The sequence below is a fragment of the Mercenaria mercenaria genome, chromosome 11 (assembly GCF_021730395.1).
Source record: "Mercenaria mercenaria strain notata chromosome 11, MADL_Memer_1, whole genome shotgun sequence".
Lineage (NCBI taxonomy): Eukaryota > Metazoa > Mollusca > Bivalvia > Venerida > Veneridae > Mercenaria > Mercenaria mercenaria.
Genome location: NC_069371.1, coordinates 13,449,180 through 13,465,067, shown reverse-complemented (window position 1 = coordinate 13,465,067; position 15,888 = coordinate 13,449,180). Strand labels below are relative to the sequence as shown.

The window sequence follows — 15,888 nt, the reverse complement described above, 5'->3', positions numbered from 1 at the left end:
TCCCTAGCTTTTCCAGCAAGTTGTAACAACTTTAGAATATGTCAGTTTTAACTTAATTTGCGTCATAACTATCAAGATGTTATATTAATGCAGACCTAGCGATCTACGAAAACTGCCGGATTTTCGGCAGCATTGCCTCGTTTTCGTTTCAAACAAGCGCAAATATGTTAATTAGGGTGATTATAGAAAATCGATAATCGGTAGTGATATGGAAACTCCATAAAATTTTCCCAGGCGCTGATAATATCAGAAACTCGATAAATGTGAATTACAACTAATTAGCGCAAATTAAATGGGATCTTTATGCATAAATATTAGGTATGATTTCTTCTGACAAAGCACAAATATTATCAACGGCTTCCCAGGCTTCTGCTAGGAGAGCAACAAGTGGTGTTTTTTTAAAGCAGTAAATAGCGATTTTATATTGAGCGTGTTTGATTGGTTCCCTGTATTTTTCCTGAGGATTCTTCTGTTTGTTTTTGGTTTAACGCTGTTTTTCGACAGAGAAAGCAGCGGAGAAGAAAATCTATGGTATCACCGAGGTTGATTAAGGACTATGTCCGATTGCCTGAATTGATAAAAGAGATTTATATATCTTCTTAAAATGAAATACTAGTATAAAGGGTCCGTCGGAAATATTATTAATCTAAAAAAAATCATTTGTTCACTAGTTTTACAAACACTGGTGCTTAATGAAACATTATTTATTGGTAGGATTCTAATGCAATTATTGTTAAATGCCAGTGATAATTTATTGAAGAGTCTTATAAAATGTTTCTTGTTTGGAAAGGGAGCTGTCTGATTTGTTGGGGTATGTTTAAATTGGCACAACTTGCTGATATGAAAGTAAAAGTTGAAAATAACGCACGGCAAATAAAATGTAAATTCCAATTTACGTACATTATGTAATTACTGGTATTAGGGCTTGTATAAGAATTTTATAAAGTAGTTTTATTAATTGTAGGAATATACTTAACCCTTTGAAAATAAAAGTTAAATTAAACTTATATTTGTAGACCAATAACATTAGATTAAGATCTTAATCTATAAATCTTGCTAAATGCAGAAATCAATGTGAAAATGAAAATAAAGCACAACGGCTTAGAAATGATAATATAAAGCAGATGACAAAGATTTTGTTATCTTATAAATAGCATAATTAATTATGTAGGGTCTCGAAAGTTGTCTTATTGACTAAGGAAATAGTCTATACGACTTTAAAACATACAGAGAAAAACAAATGAAACATAAGCAATTTGAGTGTCCCTATAACAACTGTTCGTAATATATTGTTAGCGGCCATTTGCGAATTTTAGTAGAAATATGTATTTTACTACATTTGTTTCCCTGTGCGTAACTATTTAAGTAAGGAAGTGATTTTTTTCATGTAAAGTATATGTTGTGGATTGATATTTTCACAAAAGAACTGGAACATGCGTATAGGATTATGTATAGTTGAACTATTTATGTTCAGATTTTATAGGTCTATATCTGGCATATATCAATATAATACGACTAACACACGATTTCTGTTCTACTTGTTTGTAAAAGTAAGATGTAAATTTAAATAATTAGTTATGATGTATTGGAGAAGTTGAGAAAAAACGGAAAAAATAAGAAGCGGGGGTCATGATAATTTTTATACTGTTTTTCTGTTAAAAATAGGGTGTCACCTCGTGGGGATAACTTATATTTACACTGTCTTGTGACTTTGGTACGTGTCGGTGGTAAGAGTGAGGTTAGGTGAACAATAAACCGGTTTAAACTCCAAGTGGTGATTCTGCCACTGAACGTTTCGAGAATCCAGGATAAATATATACCTCAATTATACCTCTATATATCTCAATTTTCCTATCTTATCTAAGATATTTGAAAGATATTTTGCTTCACAGTAGCAAATAAATAGATATATTACACACACACACGCAATCAGGTTTTCGTCCTAATCATTCATACCACGCTGCTTTAACACTTTAAATTGATACTTGGTTGAAAGATGTTGATAGTGGTATTTATCAGGGTTGTAGTAATGCTAATGCTAATGCTAATGCATTAGTAATGCATTATTCTTTTCAAATAATGCAAAGTAATGCTTAATGCCACAATTTTAGCATTAAAAATAATGCTAATTTAATGCCAAAGTTAGTAATGCTAATGCTAATGCTTGGCATTACTTAGGCATTATTTTCTGTATCTCTGGAAAATGAAACATATTTAAATACATACATAATGCTGTTATTTACACAGGTTTAAGCAGTTCTCTTATAGGCTATTGTATTAAACTGTCTAACTGCATAACTGTCTTTTTTCAAGTGTACACCTGAAAGATTTTTTCTTAGTTCACATTACTCAGTGTGCACTGGATAAATTATTGACATATCATGATTGTAACCCAAATAATTGATCAATTTTAGATAATCGCGTCATTGTAGCTTTCACTTATTATTCAGGTACTATAGGATTAACTGTTGTTTGTTAATTCATATGTGAACTAAAATCTATGCACAACATTTACTGCTTTCTCATTCTGTGCTTAAACCTACAAAATGAATGTTTTAAAGCACTTTGATGTCCCAGAGGGTACATCTGAAGACAAGAATAAAAAATTTCAAGCAAAATGCATGTACTGTGCTAAGCATATCTCGGGCAGTTTAAAGATAACCTCAAATTTTATCACACATATCAAGGTAAGAACTTATTTCTTTATTGTCTTGTCAGTAAAATTTAACTGCTGATTGCAAGAATTAATTTTAACGTAAACTTCAATGATGCATTGTATACCATGCCTGATGTCACTTATCAAAACTATTAAATTTAATTTAATAAAAAGTAATTAACTGGCATACATGTTTGCAATGGACCAGAAAAAAGTCCAAAACTGGACAAAAAGGACAGTAAATTAAACAGTTCGAGTTTGGAAAATTTTATAGGTAAAAATTCTGATTTGTTTTGCAGGGAAAACATTCAGATGTGTCTCTAGAAAAACTGGAACCATCAACATGTACTTCAGATCAACCTAAAATATTTAAGTTTGGAGAACCTTCAAGAAATTCTGAAAATAATATAATGCAAATGATTACAATCAGAAGAAAATCACGGATGCCCTTGTTTTATACATAGCTGGTGACCTTCTTCCAGTATATGTAGTAGAAAGCAGTCACTTTAAAGCATTTGTTCATGCATCAGACCCCAAGTACAAAGTACCTTGCAGACAACATATGACAACTAATCTAATAGCTGAAAAAGCGAGCATAATGAAGGATAACCTGAGAAAGGAATTTGTTGGGGCTAAACATGTTTGCCTGACTACTGATTTATAGTCTAATCGATCAATGAAAGGCTTTTTGGGGATAACAGGACATTATATTGTGGACTGGTGCTTGAAATCAGTTATGGTGTCATGTTCGCGTTTTCAAGGAAAACATACATCTGAAAACATTCGCCATGAATACGAAGAAATGGTGTCAGACTTTAATCTTGGAAGCAAAATTTCCTATGTTATCAGTGACAATGCATCAAACATGGTCAAGGCATTTAATGTTTCTCTTCCTGGATTTGACAAAACATGTAATGCCAATGATGAATCAGTCCAACGGAATCTGATACCGAAGACAATAATTTAACAGAGCCCGATATTGAGGAAGAAGAGACAGGCTTCAAGCATATGCGTTGTTATGCACACACATTGCAACTAGTGGTACGAGATGGACTCAGGGATTGCAGTTTAAATATTCTTAAAGTTATAGCCAAAGTATCAAAAATTGCTGGACACATTAGAAAATCAGTTGCTGCTTCAGACTTACTGCAGGAAGAAAACCGAGTCCAGACTGCCAATGCGACACGCTGGAACAGCCAGCTTGTAATGATCAAGTCCATTCTCAATATTCCAGAAGAGAAATTAAATCTTGTTGAGTATTCATTGAAACTTACCTCATACGAAAGAAAATTACTTAGTGAAATATGTAAAATTTTGAGTCCATTTGAATTAGCCACCAACATGATTCAGAATGATAAAACTGTAAGTGCTAGCATGACTATTCCAGTAACAATAGGACTAAAGAGACATTTGAAAAATGTTCAGTGTGACTATAACTCAAACTTAGTTAAAAGGCTTAGGGAGTCTACAGAACAAAGAATGTCCATATATGAGGAGGAAGACACCTTTGTAACTGCCGCTATCCTAGATCCCAGGTTCAAGTTAACTTGGTGTGAACCAGATCAGACCCAGAGATATACCACAAACCTCAAACAGAAGGTCATAAAACACATTCCAAATTTTCAGGTATGTACACTATTCTGCTTAAATGCTGACCAAATTTAAATCATATATGGTCCATCTAGTTATGAAACATTTTTGAACATACAATTTTACTTAAAACACTAGCACAATTTGTCTGTAACCAGTAAAATATCCAATAACATTCACAGTGTATATTTAAAACTTGGGACAGCTCCAAATTACAAATTTATAATTGCCATTTAAGTGTGACATAATTAGTTTTGTTAACCAAAATATCAAGAAGAATCTATTGTTCTCTTTTGACACCTTTTATCAATTAACAGTTTGTCACTGACAGTGGGGTTAAAGACCTTAAGGCAGCTAGCTTTTACATGTTAAAATTCAATGGGAAATAACAAAACATTACAAAAAACAATAAAATCTCTCCAGCCAGCACCCAGACATGTTCTGAAACTAACACCCGGGCCTTGAATTAATGCCCCTATTTACTATATCATATAGATCTACTTCTTAATAGTAGTTGTAAAAGAAAAATTCAGATCCAATACAAGAAAGTTATACATGTATTTAACTATAGATGACCTAGGTAAATAATGTTAAATGAGCTACACACTGTAACATTTTTTTCAGGAGGATGAACAATCATCACTTTCCAAGCGTACTAAACTGGATCAAGAGGCTGAAGATTTCTTCAGTTTCCTACCATCAACTCCCAAACGGTCTAGGAACCCATCTGGCTCAGGAGAATTTGAAGTTGATGAGTATTTAAATGAAGAATGCATAGACAGACAGGACGACCCACTCCAGTACTGGAAGAAACACTATTCCAAGTACCCCACATTAGCAGAACTTGCAGTTAGATTCCTGGCCATTCCTGCTGCTTCGGCGCCAGTCGAAAGACTATTCTCTATCGCTGGCAAGATTTTCAGGCCAGATCGTAACAGACTAAATGATCAAATCTTTGAGCAGCTCATGTTCATAAAATGCAACAGTGATAAACTATAGTACGTAAACAATATCAATCACTGGAGACATAGACACTAGAGACATAGACAGATAGAAAATAGATACTGTAGAATTTAAATGATGTGTATGCTGCTGTTGGATCATTTCAAGTGTTTCATACAAATTAATCCCTAGTTAATTAAATGTAATAAAGTCATGTGTTGTTGCTGTGAAATAAACAATTAAAATAATTAAATGAATAACAAACAAATAGTGTATGTAATCATAACGTGCAATGATTCTCAAAAAGTAATGCTAATGCTAATGCTAATGCACCCTATGTAATGCTAATTTAATGCATTATTTTGACAAAAATGAGTAATGCTAATGCTAATTTAATGCCATATTTTTCTAAGTAATGGTAATTTAATGCATTACTTTTGCAAGTAATTATTAACAACCCTGGTATTTATGCAGGTTCCGTTTTCCTTGATCTTCGAAAAGCATTCGATCTTGTCGGCCATGAAGTATTACCAGATGAACTAGCTTTATCACTTCGTATATATCGCATTACAATTATTTGAATTAAAACTGTCGAAAGTAATTTAGCTAGTTAAAATTAGTTATTTATATTCTAGAAAAACTAAATTTAAATCATGGAATTCTACAAGGCTGGATTCTATGACTCTTACTATTTATTTTATATATAAATGATATGACACTTATTTCAGACACTATTTATATTGAGTTATGTATGCTGACGATTCCACAGTGGAAAAATCCGACTCAAGTCATTTCAGGTATAGAATTAGACTTTCAAAGTAATCTTAGCATCTTTTATAGATGGTTGAAAAGAAATAATATGTCATTGCATCAGGAAAAAAATATGTGTGCTTTTAAGTACACAATAACAAAATGAAACAAGCAAATTCGATGAATTGGTATCCCCCGCCGAAAGGGTTTGTGGTGAGGAATGGCAAAAAGATATATCCGGCAAAAAGTTAAGGATTATAATAAGAAGCAAATAATTTCATTAGTCAAAATCAATTTAACAGAAAACAAAAATTTAATTAAAGAGTACATAATAAATGTATGATACTTTGACCCTGACTAAAGAATTTATTTTGAATGTGATATGCTTACTGTAATAAGCTTAGCTTTTAAAATTAAATGCAGTTAATTGAAATGTGAGCTTGAAGTTTAACTGGAACGAAATGTTGTCTTTGAGTGGTTTGGCACTAGGTGTTGCTGTTTAACAAGTTAAAGAGCAGATGTCCTTGAGAGAACACAGGTAAGATATCTTGAACATGGCTGAGGGCAAGGTTTGTGCAGTCACAACTTAACATGTAATGTTGGAGGTTTGAACATTAAAAAAAAGGAATGGAAATATATATATATGTATATATAGATATTTGTATATATTTATTTTTTTAGAGGGTGGGGGTGCAGGGGAACGGGAGAGGAAACAAAATTTCACATGTTGATTATAAATATTGATTGAAAATTAAAAATGAAAAAAAAAGGTGAAGTTGAGGGGGAGGGAGGAGGATACATGATCAGTGGTGGGCATGACTGGGTGGAGAAGTGAGGTGGGGGAATGGTACAACTTGGAAGGTTTGAAAAAAAGCTAAAATAAGAAATGAAACAATTTTTTTTTTTTTGGGGGGGGGGGGGGGGGGGGAGGGTGTGTGACCAAGGCAAGTGGGTGACCAGGTGTGGGTGCGCAATTTCACATGTTTATAATAAATGTTCACAGAAAAGAATGAAAGAAATTTAATGAAATTCTGCCAAATGATAAGTTTGTTATGTACAAATATGTGGATTTTTAGAAAATTAAAGGGCAATAACTCTGAAGTTACAAAGGAAATCCGTACAAAATTGTCTGTGCACAACCACATTATAGTGCTCTAAATTCTGTTAAAGTTTCATAGTTCTAGGTCAAATATATCAAAAGTCATGATACAGAAATTCCATATCTATAGATCTATAGTACCCTATATAGTTAACACTAGAAACTTCTAAGGGCCATACCTCTGGTGTTACTTGGGCAATCTGTCTGAAACTTGATGGGCCCCATAACCTTACATTTGTAAACATGGATATGAAGTTTGTTTGAAAAAAATCTAAAATAAGGAATGAATTTCTTTTTTGTTGTCGGGGGGGGGGGGGGGGGGGGGGGGGGGGGGGGGGGGGGAGGAGGTGTGTGATCAAGGTAAGGGGGTGACCAGGTGTGGGTACACAACTTCACATGTTTACAATAAATGTTCATGGAAAAGAATGAAAGAAATTTAATGAAATTCTACCAAATGGTAAGTTTGTTATGTACAAATATGTGGACTTTTATACAATTAAAGGGCAATAACTCTTTATTTACATATAAATCCGAATGAAATTGTGTGTACACAACCACATTATGGTGATCTAAATTCTGTTTAAGTTTCATAGTTCTAGGTCAAATATATCAAAAGTTATGATGCAGAAATTACCATATTTACAGTACCCTATATAGTTAACACTAGAAAGTTCTAAGGGCCATAACTCTATTGTTACTTGGGCAATCTGACTGAAACTTGACGGGCCGCAAGAACTCATAGTGGTAAACATGTATATGAAGTTTTAAATAAATATTCCCAACCATTTTCTAGATATGGTTCCGGACAGACGGACGGAAAGATTGAAGGACGGACGGAAGGGCGGACGGAAAGACGGACGGAAGGACTGACGTTCTAACGAAACGGTATTTATGTGACACCCCCCATTGTTCTCTCTATTGTTCTATCAGTCACATAAAAAGAAAAAAGTCACATAAACAGAACGGAATGAATGACATCAAAGAGAAAGTACCGTTATGAAGTCACTTAACCATCATTTCGCGGGCACGGACGGACGGACGGACAACGCCAAAACTATATTCCTCCGACTTTCGTCTGGGGATAAAAAGCAAGGAGTCTTGAACTGTTTTTCAATGGAATGATATTTGAAAATGTAACAAGTCAAAATATTTTTGGAATGTGTATAGATATTAATTCGACAATACATGCACAAGTTTGCAATTTTGTGAATAAGCTGAACCCTGAAGTTGCATTTAAAAATCGTACTTTTTGACCGATGAAACGAAGACGTTTTATTATTATGCATATATTATACCCACCATGGACTTTTGCAGTACTGTACGGTTGCTTACCTGTAAATCAGATACTGTTAACACATATGATATACAAAGAGGGCAATTCGTTTAATAACAAGGAACGTATGGCAAAAATAGAATGTTAAAAGTCTGATCTGCTCACTTTTGAAAACAGATGCAATTATCACATGGCGGTACTTAGATGTAACCATAACCTTGTGCCAAAATATATGTCTGAATTATTATGTTTTGCTCACAACGATAGATCTTATGTTCTTTTCTCGGCTCGTAAAGATCTTTCTTTGCTGAAGCCCCGAACAAGCTACTTGAAACAAACAGTCTCATAAAAAAGTTACACTTTGATAGAATTCCTTATTTTTCAGCTTCTTAAAATAAAGTCATTATTATTATTATTATTATTATTATTATTATTATTATTGGTATTATAATTATTTTTTTCACTACTAAGTTTCAATACCAGGTATGAGATGCATGATCTTCATGTCGCAGTTTCAACTGCAAGTATAAGATGTATTGGCTTCATGACGCAGCGTCTATAGTAGGTATGGGAACCATGATCCTTTTACCTAAATGTCAATAGTAGGTATGAGATGCATGATCTTCACAACACAGTATCAACAATATGAATAAGATTATGATTTTCATACTGCAGTTTCATCATGTTTAAGACTATGGTCTTCATAACGCAGTGTCAGTATTACATATAAAACCATAATTGGTGTCAGAAGCAGGTATGAGATGCATGATCGTCATGCCGCAGTGTCAATAGCATGTAAAAAATAATATACATTCTACCTAAGTGTCAATTAGCATGTATAAGAATATGACCATGCCTTTATGTCAGTATAAGGGTTTGGAATGTGAGCTTCATACCCAGAACCAGCAGTGCCTATGGCATGTTTAAGATGTTTTGTCTTCGTGTCGCAATTTCAAAAGCAGTAACTAAATGCTGCAGTAGATCGCGGCTGTTGTATCTCCTCAAGTTGAAATAAAATAAGTTTCACCATGAACACCTTGCAAACAAAACTTGGACCTAAAACTTGCTGCTTGATATATAAACTGTTGGGACGTTAATATTAACTATATTCATATTTGGGTCGTAATTATCTCGTTACTAAAGGTTCTTTTTATGAGAAAGACTCACTAAATATCACACAACCTATAATGACGACAACAAATAAAATAATCTGAAACAGGTAGCTTACTTTCTCTGCAAATGACATCGCCTATCTTTAGAACTATATTATCAAGGTCTACAGAAGTATTTATCCATCGTAAGGCTCTGGAGAAATAGTAACGATAAGGTGGGCTTGTTGGCATTGTGTAGTTGAACAATAACATATCATTAATGTCATCTTGGTCTAGTGATTGAGACGTATTGCAATATCTAACAGACCTGTAATAAATTAAAAAATCTAAGAAGAAAACGATAATTTCCAGCATTCTATATCAAGTCAAAAATTATATACATAAAGTAAAAAAAAAATATGCTCATTATCTTTTAAAGCACCTTTCTCATGTTTTATATATAAACATAATATATACCGTATTTGTCATTTAATTTTAATTCTAAGTTCTTTCAGTCAATAATTGAAAAAATAACGTTACAGTAATTTTATTGAGAAACAACTTTACTCGTCACTTAAACATGATATCAAAGGAAATTTTTTCACTTGTTTTAACTGGGAAGAAGGGTTTCTAGAAAGGTGAAAGGTTTCTCTAACATTTGTCATAATGACTAAGTTTTAAAACCCTGATAATCTAGTTTTCAACTTTATATTTTACAAAGATAAACATTCTTACACATGACTGTGGATCCCGTTAAGAGGGATTATTATTTGTATTGGTCTGACTCGTTACTGCCCAGTACCAAAAAGAATTGAAGTTTTATTGAGGATGTCATTCTGAAACAATTCAGTAATATTGATGAAATGTTTGCGAGTGGTACAATTATTGACGCCGGATTACTGAAGGTCGACTGACGATAACTGACACAGCGATATATAAAAGGTCACCTTCGTACTCATGTGAGCTCAAAAGGTAATAACGAAAACAGAAGATTAATTAATGACACTGATTGCTCAACTCCATTCGAATTAATATTTTACATGAAATTACTCACGATATTTCAAAATCCAAGTTTACAACCAGTGTCACACTTAGACAAACGCAGTATGAATACATGTGTATGTGGTCTGGATCGTCCGTACTAGCTGCAGCTTCAATGTGTGGCTTGCACATCTGAACTATCTATCGTGGTAAACAGTCAAGGTACATATTGTACGTTTATGACATGATATGTACAACTGCTTTAAACATTATTCATGCAGAATGAAATAAATGAATTTCTTGGATAGCCGTCGTTAGCAGGGGCTGGATGTATTTTGCATTTTGCTGCTTTAAGTAGAGAGGAATGCTGGTAACAGTTCAGAATGGCGTCATTTGTTTACTTTTTACCTAAATAAGGACACATTTTGCGGTGGTAGGTGTTTTATTATATACGAACTTTCAAACGATAATGCCAACTTTGCGGCCATATAATTTATCTTCGACCGACTTTTAGTCTTCAGTGTATATAACTTTCAAACGATAATGCTAACTTTGCGGCCATATAATTTATCTTCGATCGACTTTTAGTCTTCAGTGTTTATAATATTATATGTTTGTTATCGAAGGCACTGTGCGAGTTTATACTCATGAAAAAATCGTAGCTGTGGATGAAAGTATAATTTCTTTACAAAACGAACTATTTTCAAAATGATTATTGATTTGGACATACACATTAAGTTATGTCCTCTGTCGTATACTATCTGCCTAAATAAATTCTCTTTTTCAGTTGTATAGTAATGCCCTGGACAGTTAAACTTATTGAAAAGACATAACTCAAAAAGAAGGATAGAGCAATGGCATTTGTGTATAGCACATGTATTACATGAACCTTATCACAAGTGCCAGTTTGGTTTTAGATTTCATTCATGAGTTCTACCCGACCGGAATCTGGACAGATATCAAATAAAGGAAGACCGCATTGATAGCCTTGTGGTAGAGCGTCCGCTTCAAGTGCGGGGGACCGCGGGTTTGATCATCAGCTTCGTCCTACTAAAACCGTGAAAAATGGTACCAGTAGCTCCCTTGAATGGCGATCAGTATAAAAGAGAAACTGGCCTTTTTTCTCATATCCTCGTGACGATTGATTCAATCAGGAATATGGTGTCGACGGAAATTAATACAAGTTTTAGAAATTCCTTCATAATCGACCTAAAATAAATTATGTATAAACGAAAGGGAGATGATTAAACAAATAAGGACGATAGAGTAATGTCATGTTGTTGAGCTGACTATAAGACAGCATGCTTGACATTTCTCAGTGCTTGAATCGGAATTAGATTGTTGACAGTAAAAACGCTTTAAAACATCAACAAAAGAAAATGATGGCCCTCTATCACTCATCTTAGTACCATTGCTCAAAATGATATAATCAAGTTTTGACATAGAGCATACAAGAATAAATATTAAATGTCATCAGGATAAACATTTTCTTGTGACAGGGCCAATTTTGGTACCAAACTTGAGGGTCCTATGCTCAAATGCTGCATTTTTGTACTAATGTGACTATTCCTTACCCTTGAAGAATAAACTAACATTCAAAACAAATTTTATTAGATGCTGCAGATATACATTCCTTTAAGAGGCAGGTAATTTAACATAAAACCAGTCCACACTATCTACCCTGATTGCTTCCGTCCAACTAAAGACAATAATGAAATTTCAAATGAGTTCTTTAAATATTTACTGAGATATATCAATATTTTATCAAAATCTAGAGAGGTAATCATGCATTTGTATATGTATGTAGCAGATACAGTGTACAAGCCTATACAGCAATATATTAGTAAAGTATTCATATCGATAAGAGTTCAATCAAGAGTTATCTAATATAGCTTTTTCTTACCATGGAATACATAAATAACGTTTTAAGCCAATCTACTTAGAAGCTGCTAAGGCGTATTCATTTAGATGACAAATAAAGGTGGGGGAGAGTAATATTTCATAAATTTAGTCAATATGTATCTTCACTGATTGTCCAAGTCCATTTGTTAATATAAATGAAATTTGAGATCGGTATCTTCATTAGTTACGGAGATATACCCATTTTAACTTGAAATAAAGGGAGGTAATTTGACATAAAATCAGTCCATAGTTATCTACCCTGGTTGTCTCAGTCCAACTAATGACAATAATAGAATTTCAAATAAGTTCTATACTTACTGATATAAATCCAATTTGATTACAATTAAGGGGTAATCAGATATAAAATTACTCTGGAACATACGATTGGATCTGACATATTCGTCAAAGAATGCAATATTTATTGTTGTTAAAGATAATTTGGAATATCAAATATAACCATAAATGAAGTCTCTATATGACTACAAAAGCTAAAAAAGCAAATTTCGGACATTTAAGAGGCCATTACTCTAAAGCCAATGATGAAATCTGGTCAGTTAAAAAAAATCAGGATCTTGAAGTGACACAAGCTTTGTGCAAGTTTGGTTAAAATCATATCATGAAGCTTCTATTGTGTAGACAAGGTCAAAAAAGCTAATTTTGGCCCTATCATGGGCCATAACTATGAAACCTATTTTAGGATCTGGCTGGTTCAAGAAAGGAACCGAGATCTTTTGCTGACACAAGTTTTGGTTAGAATAAAATCATAAATGAAACTACTATCGTGCAGACAAGAAATTTTTGTCGCACGGACGGACGGAAGGTGAGCTAATAAAGGCAAAGACTTTAATAGTATGAGAGATATATGACTTTTCAAAAGCATTAACAGTAAATCAAATTAAGACAAGAGGGTCATGATGACCCTGGATCGCTCACCAGAGTAACATGAGCTACATGTTTCAAATGAAGATTTTTAGATTTTTTTGGAAGATTTTCCGATGTACAATCAAGTAACCCCTGGGGCGGGGTCAATTTTACCCCGAGGGTCATGATTTGATCTAGGCCTTCTGGTTTATTAGTAGCAAATTCATGAAGATTTCCCTATATACAATCAAGTAACCCCTGGGGCTGGGTCAATTTGACCCTTGGGGGTCAAGATTTGAACAACTTTTGTAGAGGTTCACTAGGCAATGTTACATGTCAAATATCTAAGCTCTAGGCCTTCTGGTTTATTTTTAGAAAATGTTTGAAGATTTTTCTATGTAAAATCAAGTGATCCCTGGGGCGGGGTCAATTTTGACCCCGGGGGTTATGATTTGAACAATTTTGTAGAGGTCCACTAGGCAATGCTACATCTGAAATATCTAAGCTCTAGGCCTTCTGGTTTATTCTAAGGAAAGTTTTGAAGATTTTCCTATGTAAAATTAAGTGACCCTTGGGCCGGGATCAATTTTGACCCTGGGGGTCATGATTTGAACAAATTTTGTAGAGGTCCACAAGGCAATGCTACATGTCAAATATCTAAGATCTAGGCCTTCTGGTCTATTGTTAGAAAATTTTGAAGATTTTTCTATTTACAATCAAGAAACCAAATGGGGAGGGGTCAATTTGACTCCGGGGGTCAAGATTTGAACCAATTATATAGAAGTCCACTAGGCAATGCTAGAGGTCAAACATCTAAGATCTAGGCCTTCTGGTTTATTTTTAGAAAATGTTTGAAGATTTTTCTACGTAAAATCAAGTGACCCCTAGGGCGGGGTCAATTTTGACCCCAGGGGTCATGATTTGAACAAATTTTGTAGAGGTCAACTAGGCAGTGCTACACGTGAAATATCTAAGCTGTAAGCCTTCATGTTTATTTTAATTTAAGAACATTTTTGAATATTTTTCTATGTCAAATCAAGTGACCCCTGGGGCGGGGTCAATTTTGAACCCAGAGGTCATGATTTGAAAAACTTTTGTAGAGCTCTACTAGGCAATGCTACATATCAAATATCTAAGCTCTAGGCCTTCTGGTTTATTTTTAGATAATTTTTGAAGATTTTCCTATGTAAAATCAAGTGACTCCTTGGGCGGGGTCAATTTAACCCCGGGGTCATGATTTGAACAACTTTAGTAGAGATCTATTAGGCAATGCTACAGGTCAAATATCTAAGCTATAGGGCTTCTGCCTTTTGAGATTAAGATTTTTAATTTTTTCCATTTCGGCTGCCATGGCAACCAGAATTCTGTAAAGAAATTCAATTCTTTGAACATTTTTTAAGAAGACCATACAAGGAACATCCCTGTTAAGTTTCATCAGAATTGGCCTGTTGGTTTAGGAGGAGATATTGTTTAAAGGAAAGTGTAGACAGACGACGGACATAAAACGGACGGATGGACGCCGGGCGGACGCCGGACGGACGCCGGACGGTAAGCGAACACAACACCTCACCCACACTATACACTCTCAGGTGAGCTGAAAAGTGACATAACAGTGTTGAATATTAGATCAGAAATAGTTGGATTATTTCACCTTGTATTTTCCAAAGCTATTTATAGTTACAGAAATACTAGTAGTATAAGAAATGATGGTTTTTGATATATTTTGACCCTATTTTGACCATCACCCTCGGTCCAAACCAACCAATACTGACCAATTAAAAACAAAAGGCCAAAAAAACAGCAACAAAAAAACAAACAGGTTTTCATAATACTTTATGATAACCTTCTGTAAATTATAATTAAACACTTCTGCCAAAATCCTGCCACGAAGGCAGCAAAGTGGCAGTCGCTGCCACTTTTGCAAACTTTCGGCAAAACTTCGACAAAGTTATTTAATATATTTAAATTTGATAAAATACTTAAATTAAATATTTAAATTTCTGCCAAACTTTTGGCAAGTTATATTAATTGATAATATGTAAAGGTATTTAAACTTATACTGAAAAGTAATTTATAATTTTTTGCTCAGTTTGTTTTACATTGTTAATTTTTAGTATTTTATACAATAAATCGTAAGTGTTTATACCATCTTGTAACATTTTTATGACAAATAAACAATTACCACACAATACACTTGTTTTGTCTTGATATTGTATGTTGTTATACTTTACTCCGGGTATATATTTGTTTACCTCTTCTGGTAGAGGAAGTCCAAATGGATCGAAGTACAAAGTACTACGAAGAAAACCCTTGGTTTGATCAAAGTATATTTTACCAATATAACATACCCAATCTGTTCCAGACCCAATAGAGTCATCTAAATTGATTATTCCACATTCGAACTTTGATACTTTTGTTTTTAGTAAATTATTTCTGCTAAATACACCCCTAAAGTTTTTAAGTTTTAATTGTTTTACCCATTGTTTAATTTCAAAGTTAGAAATAGGTGTGTTTATAATAAAATCTGGAAATTAGATCCCTCGGAAGCATCGCAATCTGACTAAAGTACATCTCCTATTACGCTACGCATAGGATCTGACAAAGAGCTATTGATGGCCTCGTTCTGACAACTCTTTCGCTAGCCAATCAAAAGTTAACTTACAACATTCTGCAAGCTTTAAAAAGTCTTGTTTGTTTGATAGGAACAATTTTTATGTCGAGGGATGTCAGATAGCTGGTTAGC

General features: G+C 33.9%; 1 protein-coding gene across 1 annotated transcript; it reads left to right on the top strand.

Moving 5' to 3' along the window:
* Nucleotides 1-2,546: 2,546 nt before the first annotated feature.
* On the top strand, nucleotides 2,547-5,245 carry LOC128546699 (zinc finger BED domain-containing protein 4-like). The gene is made up of 4 exons (XM_053517956.1): nucleotides 2,547-2,687; nucleotides 2,956-3,029; nucleotides 3,589-4,282; nucleotides 4,871-5,245. The coding sequence occupies exons 1-4, from the start codon at nucleotides 2,547-2,549 to the stop codon at nucleotides 5,243-5,245; spliced, it is 1,284 nt and encodes a 427-aa protein (XP_053373931.1).
* Nucleotides 5,246-15,888: the final 10,643 nt, after the last annotated feature.

Excerpts from the sequence above, each read along its gene's own strand:
- LOC128546699 (XM_053517956.1), top strand. The coding sequence starts at position 2,547 with ATGAATGTTTTAAAGCACTTTGATGTCCCAGAGGGTACATCTGAAGAC. Across the intron at positions 2,688-2,955 it reads ATTTTATCACACATATCAAG|GGAAAACATTCAGATGTGTC; the intron begins GTAAGAACTTAT and ends TTTGTTTTGCAG. Across the intron at positions 3,030-3,588 it reads GATCAACCTAAAATATTTAA|TCCAACGGAATCTGATACCG; the intron begins GTTTGGAGAACC and ends ATGATGAATCAG.